The 14,306-nt window shown below is 42.4% G+C and overlaps 1 protein-coding gene across 2 annotated transcripts in view; it reads left to right on the forward strand.

The window, feature by feature from the left end:
- Nucleotides 1-7,199, forward strand: part of LOC136277491 (uncharacterized) — a 31,881-nt gene extending 24,682 nt beyond the window's left edge. For both annotated transcript variants that reach the window (XM_066159691.1, XM_066159692.1), the window contains exon 20: nt 1,389-7,199. In XM_066159691.1, coding sequence (XP_066015788.1) covers nt 1,389-6,478 — 5,090 coding nt within the window. In that variant the 3' untranslated portion in view covers nt 6,479-7,199. The remainder of the gene's footprint in view (nt 1-1,388) is intronic.
- The last annotated feature ends 7,107 nt before the right edge of the window (nt 7,200-14,306 follow it).

Genomic DNA, 14,306 nt, shown 5'->3' on the forward strand with positions numbered 1-14,306 from the left:
TTGAAAGATCTCAGAGTTGACTTCAAGAAGAGACAGAATGGATTCTCTCTGACCATATCTAAACACGGCACTTGTTAGGTTGGTTGGCGGTGGTCCTATTGCAAAATTCACTTTTTTTTTGCACCTACTTAAATGACAAGCTTGAGCAAAACGGAAGCGAAGGCTTTGAGTTTGGTTGAACTGTAAATCATGGCAGCAGTAGCTGGTCTAAAGTACTGCCCTTACTTGAAGAAGAAGGACCTTATTGATCTAATCCTAGGGAAGAGAGAATCTGAGGTCAAGGTGACTCGTTATGTGCTCATGGACATGGCGAAGAAAAGGGCATAAAGATCTACTCAGTCCTCACTAAGAGCGACACCAAGGAGCAATAGCGGTTTGAATTCAGAGCTCCGAAAAAGGCTATGGACTTGTTCAGAGTAAGTGCGAGCAGACTTACCTAGGGAATCAAGAATAGTCTAATGATCGTTGACAGTATTGAGTACAGATGTGGAAGGGGTGAAGTTCTTGTCACTCAAGAGTGGGTGACAGGTGCTTGAGAGGAACTTGACTGGTATTTGAGCAGGTACCTGACAGGGACTAAAGAGGGACCTGACAGGTACTTAAGAGGTACTACACAAGGACTTGAGCAAGTGCCTGCAAATCATGTATCCAGACATAAATTTGCTGACAATGAACCAGGGGAACCAGTACCTCAACAGCAGCTCACTTCGACTGAGGAAGAGACTAAAGCAAAAAAATACCCCGGAAGAGTTGATACGACTTGCCCAACACAATATAAGGGTGAGAGAGGCAAAGAAGCTAAATAGAATGACGGTGAGAGTATGGAAGCCAGTGTGAAGCAGAGTTCAAGCAACAGTAGGGCTTAACTCCCACCCTCGTCATTCTTGGTCACCTAGATACTGTCAATCGCAAGTATAGTTCTCGTGAAGATGAATCAAGATCAAACAGGTGTAAACTGATTAAAAAACTGTACACGATTTTTAGATTAACAGCAATTTTAAGATGCAGTGTGGCAGAGTCTTATTAACACAACTTAGAGACAGCAGCAATTTTACTCTGTACTTAACTAGAAATAGTTCAACGGGGTAACTTCCACTTTTTGCAAAAATGCTTTGTACATGTCTTAAAAATCCTTTATTCTTCCCTAAGATGAATTTTTTCTGCATTCACTATATTTACGGGCATTGTGACTCTTGTAGGATGTTGTTAATATTACAACTTCACGGAAAAAAGCACGAAGCTCATGATTAAAGCTGTTTCCATAAAACTTGATTTTCTAGATTTTTATTCTTACTGTAAATTGTACCCTTTTACATGATCATTTTTATTTGCTCTTTAAAATACCGATATGAGCTCTTTCATGATTGTATCAATTTGCTTTTTTTAAGGTTCAAAGCCATTCCTCCCGCCATCAAATCTTCCTTCAAAGGTTCCACACTTCACTGGCCATCAGAGAGAGTGTAACACAGCTCAAAGTTACTCTTCTCTCGGATTAACCCATCATGCCTCAGGCAACTTTTCGTCAGCACTTCAATCCAAACGGCGTGCTCTTGATATAAGTGTTAAGCTCTTCGGGGAAGAACACCCAGACACAGCTCAGAATCACTTGAACCTCGGAGTAACCCAACATGCCTCAGGCGACCTCTCATCAGCACTTCAGTCCTTGCAGCGTGCTCTTGAGATAAGAGTGAAGCTCTTTGGAAAAGAACACCCAGAAACAGCTCAGAGTTACTTTTCTCTCGGGGTAACCCAACTTGCATCACGTGACTATTTATTAGCACTTCAGTCCTTGCAGTGTGCTTTTAAGATAAGAGTTAAACTCTTTGGGGAAGAACACCCTGACACAGCTCAAAGTTACTTTTTCCTCAGAGTAACCCAACAAGCCTCAGGCGACTTCTCGTCAGCAGTTCAGTGCGATCAGCGTGCTCTTGACATAAGAGTTAAACTCTTGGGAGAAGAACACCAAGACTCAGCTCAAAGTTACCTTTTTCCCGGAGTAACCCAACATGCCTTAGGAGACTTCTCTTCAGCACTTCAGTCCAAACACTGTGCTCTTGACATAAGAGTTAAACTCTACGGGAAAGAGCACCCAAATACAGCTCAAAGTTACCTCTCTCTCGCAGTAACCCAACTTGCCTTAGGGGACTTCTCGTCAGCACTTCAATCTGATCAGCATGCTCTTGACATACGAGTTAAACTCTTTGGGGAAGAACACCCAGACACAGCTCAAAGTTACTTTTCCCTCGGAGTAACCCAACATGCCTTAGGGGACTTCTCTTCAGCACTTCAGTCCAATCAGCGTGCTCTTGACATAAGAGTTAAACTTTTCGGGGAGGAACACTCAGATACAGCTCAAAGTTACTTTTCTCTCGGAGTAACCCAACATGCCCTAGGGGACTTCTTTTCAGCACTTCAGTCCAATCAGCGTGCTCTTGACATAAGACTTAAACTTTTCGGGGAAGAACACCCAGATACAGCTCAAAGTTACTTTTCTCTTGGAGTAACCCAACATGCATTAGGGGACCTCTCTTCAGCACTTCAGTCCAATAAGCATGCTCTTGACATAAGACTGAAACTTTTCAGGGAAGAACACCCAGATACAGCTCAAAGTTACGTTTCTCTCGGATTAACCCAACATGCCTTAGCGGACTTCTCTTCAGCACTTCAGTTCAAACAGTGTGCTCTTCACATAAGACTTAAACTCTATGGGGAGGAACATCCAGATACAGCTCAAAGTTACGTTTCTCTCGGAGTAACCCAACATGCAATAGGGGACTTCTCTTCAGCACTTCAGTCCAATCAGCGTGCTCTTGACATAAGAATTAAAGTCTATGGGGAAGAACACCCAGACACAACTCAAAGTTACTTTTCTCTCGGAGTAACCCAACATGCCTTAGGGGACTTCTCTTCAGCACTTCAGTCCAATCAGCGTGCTCTTGACATAAGAGTTAAACTTTTCGGGGAGGAACACTCAGATACAGCTCAAAGTTACTTTTCTCTCGGAGTAACCCAACATGCCTCAGCGGACTTCTCTTCAGCACTTCAGTCCAAACAGCGTGCTCTTGACATAAGACTTAAACTTTTCGGGGAAGAACACCCAGATACAGCTCAAAGTTACTTTTCTCTTGGAGTAACCCAACATGCATTAGGGGACCTCTCTTCAGCACTTCAGTCCAATAAGCATGCTCTTGACATAAGACTTAAACTCTATGGCGAGGAACACCCAGATACAGCTCATAGTTACTTTTCTCTTGGAGTAACCCAACATGCTTTAGGGGACCTCTCTTCAGCACTTCAGTCCAATAAGCATGCTCTTGACATAAGACTTAAACTTTTCGGGGAGGAACACCCAGATACAGCTCAAAGTTACTTTTCTCTTGGAGTAACCCAACATGCCCTAGGGGACTTCTCTTCAGCACTTCAGTATCATCAGCGCGCTCTTGACGTACGAGTTGAACTCTTTGGGGAAGAACACCCAGACACAGCTCAAAGTTACTTTTCTCTCGGAGTAACCCAACATGCCTTAAGGGACTTCTCCTCTGCAGTTCAGTCCTTTCAGCGTGCTCTTGACATAAGAGTTAAGCTCTTTGGGGAAGAACACTTAGACACAGCTCAAAGTTACGTTAACCTCGGATTAACACATCGTGCCTTGGGCGACTTATTGTCGGCACTTCCGTCCTTGCAGAGTGCCGTTGACATAATAGCTGAACTCTTCGGGGAAGAACACCCAGACACAGCTCAAAGTTACTTTTCTCTCGGAGTAACCCAACATGCTTTAGGGGAGTTCTCTTCGGCAATTCAGTCCTTGCAGCGTGCTCTTGATATAAGAGTTAAGCTCTTTGGGGAAGAACACTTAGACGCAGCTCAGAGTTACTTTTCTCTTGGAGTAACCCAACATGCGTCAGGCGACTATTTTTCAGCAATTCAGTCCTTGCAGCGTGCTCTTAACATAAGAGTTAAACTCTTTGGGGAAGAACACCAAGATGCAGCTCAAGCTTACTTTTTTCTCGGAGCAACCCAACGGGCCTCAGGCAACTTGTCGTCAGCAGTTCAGTCCCATCAGCGTGATCTTGACATAAGAGTTAAACTTTTCGGGGAAGAACACCCAGACACAGCTCAAAGTTACTTTTCTCTCGGAATAACCCAACATGCTTTAGGGGAGTTCTCTTGGGCCGTTCAGTCCTTGCAGCGTGCTCTTGACATAAGAGTTAAGCTCTTTGGCGAAGAACACTTTGACGCAGCTCAAAGTTACTTTTGTCTCGGAGTAACCCAACAGGCCTCAGGCGACTTGTCGTCAGCAGTTCAGTCCCATCAGCGTGCTCTAGACATAAGAGTTAAACTCTTTGGCGAAGAACACCAAGACACAGCTCAAAGTTACTTTTCTCTCGGAGTAACACAACATGCCTTGGGGGACTTCTCTTCAGCACTTCAGTCTGATCAGCGTGCTCTTGACATAAGAGTTAAACTCTTTGGCGAAGAACACCAAGACACAGCTCAAAGTTACTTTTCTCTCGGAGTAACACAACATGCCTTGGGGGACTTCTCTTCAGCACTTCAGTCTGATCAGCATGCTCTTGACGTACGAGTTAAACTCTTTGGGGAAGAACACCCAGATACAGCTCAAAGTTACTTTTCTCTCGGAGTAAACCAACATGCCTTAGGGGACTTCTCTTCTGCAGTTCAGTCCTTGCAGCATGCTCTTGATATAAAAGTTAAGCTCTTTGGGGAAGTACACTTAGACACAGCTCAAAGTTACTCCAATATCGGAGTAACCCAACATGCATCAGGCGACTATTTATCAGCAATTCAGTCCTTGCAGCGTGCTCTTAACATAAGAGTTAAACTATTCGGGGAAGAACACCCAGACACAGCTCAAAGCTACTTTTTTCTTGGAGTGACCCAACATGCTTTAGGGGAGTTCTCTTCTGCAGTTCAGTCCTTGCAGCGTGCTCTTGACATAAGAGTTAAGCTCTCTGGGGAAGAACAATTAGATGCAGCTCAAAGTTACTTTTGTCTCGGAGTAACCCAACAGGCCTCAGGGGACTTGTCGTCAGCAGTTCAGTCCCATCAGCGTGCTCTAGACATAAGAGTTAAACTCTTTGGCGAAGAACATACAGATACAGCTCAAAGTTACTTTTCTCTCGGAGTAACACAACATGCCTTAGGGGACTTCTCTTCAGCAGTTCAGTCTGATCAGCATGCTCTTGACATAAGAGTTAAACTCTTTGGCGAAGAACACAAAGACACAGCTCAAAGTTACTTTTCTCTTGGAGTAGCACAACATGCCTTAGGGGACTTCTCTTCAGCACTTCAGTCCAATCAGCGTGCTCTTAACATACGAGTTAAACTCTTTGGGGAAGAACACCAAGACTCAGCGCAAAGTTACTTTTCTCTTGGAGTCACCCAACATGCCTTAGGGGACTTCTCCTCAGCACTTCAGTCCAAACAACGTGCTCTTGACATCAGAGTTAAACTCTTCGGGGAAGAACACCCAGATACAGCTCAAACATACCTTTCTCTCGGAGTAACCCAACATACCTTAAGGGACTTGTCTTCAGCACTTCAGGCTGATCATCATGCTCTTGAAATAAAACTGAAGCTCCTTTGGGAAGAATACTTTGACACAGCTCAAAGTTACTTCAACCTCGGATTAACACATCTTGCCTCAGGCGACTTTTTGTCAGCACTTCAGTCCTTTCAGAGTGCCCTTGACATAAGAGATAAACACTTAGTGGAAGAACACCAAGACACAGCTCAAAGTCACTCTTCTCTTGGAGTCATCCAACATACCTCACGGAACTTGTCGTCAGCAGTTCAGTCCATACAGCGTGCTCTTGTCATAACAGTTAAACTCTTAGGGGAAGAACACCAAGACACAGCTCAAAGTTACCATATTCTCGGAGTCATCCAACATGCCTCAGGGGACTTGTCGTCAGCAGCTCAGTGCAAACAGCGTGCTCTTGACATAAGAGTTAAACTCTTTGGGGAAGAACACCCAGATACAGCTCAAAGTTACTTTTCTCTCGGAGAAACCCAACATGCCTTAGGGGACTTCCATTCAGCACTTCAGTCCGAACAGCGTGCTCTTGACATAAGAGTTAAACTCTACGGGGAAGAACACCCTGATACAGCTCAAAGTTACATTTCTCTCGGAGTCACCCAATATGCCTTGGGGGACTTTCCTTCAGCACTTCAGTCTGAACAGCGTGCTCTTGACATAAGAGTTAAACTCTACGGGGAAGAACACCCAGATACAGCGCAAAGTTACCTTTCTCTCGGAGTAACCCAGCATGCAATAGGGGACTTCTCTTCAGCACTTCAGTCCAATCAGCGTGCTCTTGACATAAGTATTAAACTCTTCGGGGAAAAACACCCAGACACAGCTCAATGTTACTTTTGTCTCGGATTAACCCAATTTTCCTCATGGCACTTCTTGTCAGCTTTTCAATCTTTCTGGCGGTCCTTGCAAATGAGTTGATTTATTCGTGGAGAAGCACGCAAATAGAGCAATGATTTAGAGTAGCACAGAAGTATCTGGGCGACTCTATCTGAGCTGCACACTTGAAGATCAAAACTGTTAAGGGTAGAACATCAAGTCAAGCAGTAGAGTATATACTGCGCAACTGTATTAGCGGGATCAATGACGTTAAGTCTAATTGGTGAAAAGGGCAGTTGTTTGGGGGGGGGGGGCGATGCGGTGTTGGTGTGTGTGTGGTACTTCCCTTACCATGCGTAGGAGAAACACCGCTGAGCCTTTTAGGCTTGATCTACGCCCAATTAAAACATCATAATTATATACCAAAAAAATTTTAGTTTGCGTAATAGTCGAAAGCGTGTCAATCATTTATCAAAAGAGAAGATAACAAAAAACATTTGTAAATTTATATTTCTCGTCAGAGCGACGAAGGGCTAACGCTTAGAAACTCTCTACGGTGGCCAATTTACATTAACAACTCAGTTGATAAAGCTTAATTATCTTTTTATACTCCCTCACCGACACAGCACCACAGTTTCTTTAGTAACTTACTCCCTTTAATGATAAAACCCAGCTGAGGGACCCCTTCCCTTTTAACCTATGAACGAGAGTAAACCCTGGTCCCTCTTGGAAGAAAGGTGACTTGGATTCACAAGAAATTAAGTGATTTTGTGTAACCTTAAAATGAAGCATTTAGTCTTACAGTTTTTACAAATAAAATAGAACTCCATTAATAACACTCTATGTCTCAATATGAATTTATTTGAGATAAAGACAGTTTACATTCACTCTATAATATGAAAAAATAATTAAATCGCCATCTCTCAGACCCTGTCTCAGCCTATGACATTTTTCTCATTACAAATTTTAGAACATGTATTTTAGGTTACGGAAATAAAAAATGCGAGAAAAAAATTTCTTTACAAACGACTTCGATTACTTAAAATGGACACCAGCACACATAAGGTTTGAGGCATTCCAGACATCTTGAACAGACTCACAGTTACAGCAATGCACAGACAAAAGTCCCCTAGTTGTAGAATCAAGGTCTCAATATCCCTGACCCCTCTACTGTTAGTTTTCTACCCCATAGTCTTGTTGATGTTCGTGTATCCAGCTCCTACACATGATAGCAAGATTTTACTCTCTCCCCCTGCTACACTGTTGTCATCATCACTCTGTTGTGCTTGTATTTTGAACAACACTCCAAAAAATTCCTTCAGATGCCTCAAAAATTGAATGATGTAAAAGAGTTGATGATAGTATTAAGAAAATTTTTAAAAAAAATTACAGAGTGGAGAGAAAACAATAACATTGATAATGAACCTACTGTGTGTCACCACCAAGCCCAACCTTCTTTCCCCACTTACTCTTCTCCATTTGCCTTCCTTTCTTCCTTTCTCATCTCTTGTCAACCTAAATCCCTTCTTCATCTTCCCTTTTTCCCTCCCTTCGAATCATTCCCCTTATCTCCCTTCCATTCCCGTCCCTCTCCATGCCTCCTCCCTTCCTGTCTTCCTCCTTATCATTCTCCTTACCTCCCTTCTTCCCACTTGCTTCCCATTCCCTACCTTTCTTTTGTCTGTCACCTCTCTTTCATCTCCTTCCTTTCCTCATCATCTCCCCTTCTTCCCTCTCTACCTATCATCTATTCTACCTTTCCTCTCTCCCTCTTCCCATTACTCTTTATCTGAGCTGCACTCACCTTCATTTCCAATCATCCTCTATACCTCACCTCCTTGCCACCCAGTCTTTCTCCTTATTTCTGTCTGTCCTATCTTTTTCATCTTTTCCTTCCTCATCATCTCCTCTCCTTCTCTGTTTCTCTCACTCCTTTATATTTCTCTCCCTCCTCCTGCCCCCTCATTCCTCTCCTCTGTGCCCTCCCTATCCTCCCCAACAATGCTTCTCTCTATTCCCACTACCTCCCTTCCACTGCCTCTCTGTTCCCTCCTTTGTGCCCTCCATCATACTCCCAACACTGCCTCTTCCCTCTATCTTTTTCACTTTCTCTGTTTCTCCTCCTTTACCCTTCTCTCTTTTTTACAATTGAATGAGAGCCAGACTGATGCCAAGCAGTCAAAAAACATCTTTCCAAACAGCTCACAACAGATCATAACTCCAGCAAACAGAAAATGTGTGAATTTATTTTGTATTTTCATTGAGAGACATTATCAACTACTACAGTGGGCCAGTGAGAATTTAAGAAATATCCCTTTGTCCCAGAATCATGTAAAGGAGAACAACACTCTGATGGTGAGAGTCAGCACAGCCTCCCTATGAGAGGAGAAAGATAAATAATGATGGTGTGTTTCATTTCAGAGTATACAGCTGTACTTTAAATCATTGTTTTAAAAGCTAATATGAATGTAAGGCTGATCATCATCCAAGAGCCCTTAATGAAGTGCATTTTGATTGAGTGTCTTAAATCCAAAATAAAGCAATCACAGCAGACAATCAGAACAAAGGAACATATCACAAGCCAATAAATTAAAATTACCTTTTAATCAGATTGGTTGACAAACCAATGTGATTTTTCTACACCAATCACAGAGTGAGGTATAGTAAAGGTGAACCAAAGCAATCCTGCACTAATTTCAACACCCAATTGAAATTTGCTTCACTATGAAAAAAAAAATTGTAATTACCCTGAAAATTTCTTCAAGTAACATTTCAGTTACCTGTTTGCCAAAATCCTCAGGGACAACTGGCTGACCCACCCTACTGAGGTAGATGATGTCTGAACACTTGGCATGGCACCAGTTGTTGATTCTGCAACTGATGAGATCCCAAACCCTGGTGACCTGGAGGAGAACATTTTTGTTAACGTCTTTGTTACATGTCCAAAAACTGAATATTTAATGCATTGAAATCACTTAATATGTACAAGGTGTGCAAAGGTGTAAAGTATACAAAGGTCCGTGCAATAATATAGTTATATATGTTGGTGCAACGAAGCATGTGATACATAGTTAAGTAACACCCTCCCCCTTTTAAATAAAAACACGCAAACAAAAAACAAGCAAAAAGAAAGCAAAGAAAACCAGTCCTATTAAAATAGTCTCGACTTGACGTAGTCTCCGAAACAAGTTCTATAAGAACAGTTTTTTAAATTACATAGTTTCTGAATCTTGAGGGCATTCTACGCTCGCGTTGTGATCGGCGCGGTCCACATTCTATCGTTGCAGGTAACGTGTCTTCTCATTCGATTCCGGGTGTGCTGGGCATTGTTTCTCTTGTTGAGTCAGCGTTTGGAGGTTGTATCTCCTGTTCTTGCTCTGAGTGCGTAGATGCGATTTCAAGCTGGTCCATCACTATGCTGTATCCATCAGCTGGCTCTGCTTTCGCTCTCCTGATTTGGCAACGATGACGGCGAACTGGTCCCATCACTGTTTTGACCACGCAGGACCTTGGTGTGGGCTTTTCTACTACCTCCCCATGGATCCCTGGTTGAGACCTGTTTGTGGGGCGGGGTTTGAGGTACACTTTTTCTCCTTCTGTGAACACTCTAAGCGGGGTTAGTGCCTTCTTGTCGTGCTGCACCTTTGACCTATTTGTCTTTTCTGCAATGTTTTCTTACACAACCCTGGGACATGCTAGTTTTGGGACGAGCTAGAATAGTTGTAGCCATGTTAGGGCGTGTTTCGGTACGCTGAGAGAGCTAAGTACGGGTCCTCGTTACGTAGTTTCTTCAACATATTCTTGACAATCTTAATTGCCGATTCTGCCTTTCCATTTCCTTGGCTGTGGTAGGGTGACGATTTTGGACTGGTAAACCCGCACTCGCGAGCGAAACGCGAGTACTCATGGCTGACAAACTTTGGACCGTTATCAGTAATGCATTCCTCTGGAATTCCGTATCGGGCAAAATTTATTTTCATGGCTTGTATGACTGTGCTAGCCTATGTGTTTTGCAAAGGCTTGAGTTCAAAGCAGTCACTGTAGTGGTCCACCAGGAGGAGGTAGTTGCTGCCATTTAGTTGAAATAGGTCTGCACTCACTTTTGACCAAGGCCGAAAAGGTATGTCGTGTGACCCCATAGGTTCTCGAGGTCGCTCGCTCAAGTACTGGGCACAAACTCCCTAAGATTAACATGTCTGCCTGATTGCTGCTTGCATACCTGGCCAGTACACGGATTGGTGTGCTTGTCGTATACTGCTATCTACGCCTTGATGAGCTTTGTGGATCTTTCATAACATTTCAGATCGCAAGGATGTGGGTACGATAACTTGATGAGACTTTTAAAGGATTCCGTCATACACTGTGATCTCGTCTCTTGAGTCCCAGTAAACTCTGATTTGCACGGGCACTTCCTTCCTTTCTGAAGGCCATCCCCTTAGCACCACTTTATGCAATACTGCCAGAACAGGGTCTTTTGAGGTCTCCTCTCTGATCTGGTTTAATGCGTCAACGGTTACTTTATTTGCCCCTAGGTCCATTTGTGCCAGTTCTACACGAAACACTTCGCACTCTTGCATGACTGTCGGGGTTAAGTCATCATGAACACTGGTGGCTGAGCGAGACAGTGTGTCTGTTATAAAAAGCTCTTTCCCTTTCTTATAACGAACAGTGAACTGGTATTTCTGCAACTTCAACATCATTCTTCGCAATCTGTGGGGGGCTCTGCTCAAGGGTTCTTAAGAGTTTGTACAATTTAACTTTTTTTATTATTTTCTATCAGGGAGGAATCTATGTCCTAAACATATTTAACAGCCAAAGTGGAGGTTTTTCTTTGATTTGTGTAGTTGTTCTCGAAGCTGTTGGCGTCAGTTGGGGATATGGTGAGTATTCTCCTTAGTGCGACAGTGCTTTGAAAATGTTTCATTAATTTTACTGACGATTTTGAGGGGCTAAAGTTTTCCACCTTGTTTGAGTTGATAAATTCTCTGATAATATCAAAGATATGATTGGAAGGAAACCCAGCAAGTACTTTGTCATTTGCTGAAAATACATCACACCTCTTGTTGCGACGGTAAGGCCATGCGTTTGTGATACATAAGTCTTGCTCCGTTCATACGTACACAGATCGAGTGCTTAGTTCATGTCATGAGAATCTGTACGAGGGCTTTTGGATTTAGTGTCGTAAATCAAAGTTATCACCTAGACCAATCAGCATAAAGCCTAAAATCACCAGTAACCAAGCAGAATTCAAAGTGAAGATGCATGAAAATTTCAAGCTTCCGGGAAACGCAAATGACCAATTCCAAAGTTATCATCACAGCCACCAGGAGAAAGCTCAGTATACTCATTCGCCAAATTAACCCCTGCACTACCCCACCCCCTCCCCTATCTGATTGAAATGTTATGTTACTAATCGTATGTCGCATTTTATAAAACAGCTAATATTTCTGGGAGCATCGCCCAGTGGAAGAGTATCACGTACAATGGATACATGTACCCCGACTGAGCACAAGCTGTAGCATGGCTGCTGGCTTTATCTTCTTTTCTGGCCATTCCCATTTTTGCTCTCTATACAATTTTCCATCCAAAAGGATTCTTTAGAGAGGTATGAAAGATTTACTGTCGGATAAAGTAATGCTGACTATTGGGCTTTTCAATTATGTTACATGTGACCACAATTAGACTATAAGCAGTCCATGCTTGTCGGCCAATGGAAAAAAATTGATGTTAGAGTGCCGAGCGGAATTCTGGGAGTGAGGCGCACGTACTTTCTTACTTAATGAGTAAGAGGTACATGGTTAGTTTCGAAGGTTGAATTCGACAAGAATTGACATTCGGCAGCAGCATATCAAACTCATGGGGTACAAATAGTCTTAAAATGAATGTAGTGACCACGCCCACTTCAACACCCCACTCAAATCGAGTTTAATTTTCGAATGTTTTACCATTGTGCGGATTCTCTACGGAAAAAGCACTCAATGTACCTCTGAAATATTAAACTATAATATTGTGGCTTTCTATTTCGCTAATTTTCTAACTTGAAGGTAAAGTTTTTCCCTCGTCATTTTTAACTTTTCTCCGAGCGGTTGCGTGAAATTAACAAGGCGTTTTTGATCAAAACACGACCGAGCGAAGGGTCTCGGGCGATATCTCTTTTACGCAGGCGCAAATTAAAAATGTACCGCCAGAATCAAAAAGAGGAACAAATTTCCTTTGTTTTGATATGTAAAGTGTCGAACAAAGAGCAGATTTACCCTCGTCAAATGGCGTTTCAAAACAGCTGTATCTTCCTCCTTTTGATTTTTTCCTGTTTTGTAAGCGTGAAAGCAGTAGGAGAGGGATCGGGAAACTCAGAAAGCGCTTCGGGAATTAGTCTGCCATCGTTTACTTACAAGATAAACAAGTAAGATTTGTGAAGTTCGTTGAAGTACGAAGTCTAAATATATGCCTTTTTTAAGCTTGTTTGCTGGATTTTTCGTAAACATCCCTGATTAGTTTTTCGTTTCAGCTTACTAATCTATACTATTTCATAGCAATGTAAAGACGAAGACGGAGAACCATGAGTCGGTCCTTTCAACAATCGTAAACAAAGTGTTTGAGCAATCAGGTATTCGAGGTGTAATAATCAATAGCCGCACATTAGAAGTCTTCAGAAAGAAAGTATTCTGTCTTCAGAAGGCTGTCAAGAAAGCTAGTGATCGTGGCGGAAGGCAATTAAATGCGCTTCTTAGCAAGTTGGAAACGGGCTTTTGGTATCGATTTAATATCATATCGATCTCAGTATCATACAGTTTTGTATCTTTCCTCCGTGGATTCGCCTTTCTAACGAGGGTTTATGTTGAGTATTCATTGCAACATCGCTTTGTTTTTTTCTTTCTTTGGCTTGTCCGCCATTTTGAAAATTCGTAACGGAGAGCATGCGCATTACGTGGGGTTAGTGGTTGCGTACACCTGGAACCGAGAAAAACAAATGTTCGTCGCACTGGGGAAAGAGTTTGATATGAATCTGGGGCGAGAATGCTTTTGCAAGAGTATTTTCCTTTGGGATATTTGTTTTTACATTCAAATAATCTCATCACCTTGAAATTTGTCTTTGTCCTAACATCGTAATGAGAATCTCTATGTTGGTATAAGGAAACTAGCCAGCAGGGTGTCTGTCATATTTTCGAGTGTGTTGAGGCACGCTACGGGCGAGATGCGCGAAAAGCAGATGACATGCGAGGGGAGAATCGCGTTAGGGGAGAAACGCGTGAGGCGAGAAACGTGGGAAAGGAGGAGTGCGATAAAAAAATTATGGCGGTCTCTCTTTCTTCCTCCTTCCCTCGCGTTTTGTCTCGTGCTTAAGGCTCCTTTTACGCTTGTCACCTTATCATATGATGTAATTCAACCTTTGTCTAATCTCCTCTCGTTGGGTCTATGAATTGTAACTTCTTCGGTTACATTCATTAAATCTGCAAACCAGAGTAGCATCAAACTATGTCTGATTGTCTACCTGGTTGCCGTGTGAACTTTAATATATTTTACAGTCGCATTTTTTAAGCACTTTTCATTTTCTTGTTTTCCTTTTTTCGTTCTTTTTCAACAACTGGCCAGGGGACTTGATTAAGATCTTTTATAAACTCCGACTTATTATAATTCCTGAAAGACCGATATTCAAATTTCTTTGGTGAAATTTTTGGAACGCCTCCTTTCATCACGCAATAAACCAAGCTGTGATCGCTTAGAGTTGTATGGATGACGCCAGATTGAACAATCTTGTGTTCTCTATTTGTAAAAATAAGATCAATAAGGGTCTTTGAGTATTCTGTAATTCTTGTTGGTTCATTTATAAGCTGTTTCATGTCATTTACTACGGCAAATGATTTCAGCAATCTGCTTGCGGAACTTTTCCCGTGTTGGTCGATGTTTAAGTCACCCATTAGTACTAATC

The sequence above is a fragment of the Pocillopora verrucosa genome, chromosome 12 (assembly GCF_036669915.1).
Source record: "Pocillopora verrucosa isolate sample1 chromosome 12, ASM3666991v2, whole genome shotgun sequence".
Taxonomy (NCBI): domain Eukaryota; kingdom Metazoa; phylum Cnidaria; class Anthozoa; order Scleractinia; family Pocilloporidae; genus Pocillopora; species Pocillopora verrucosa.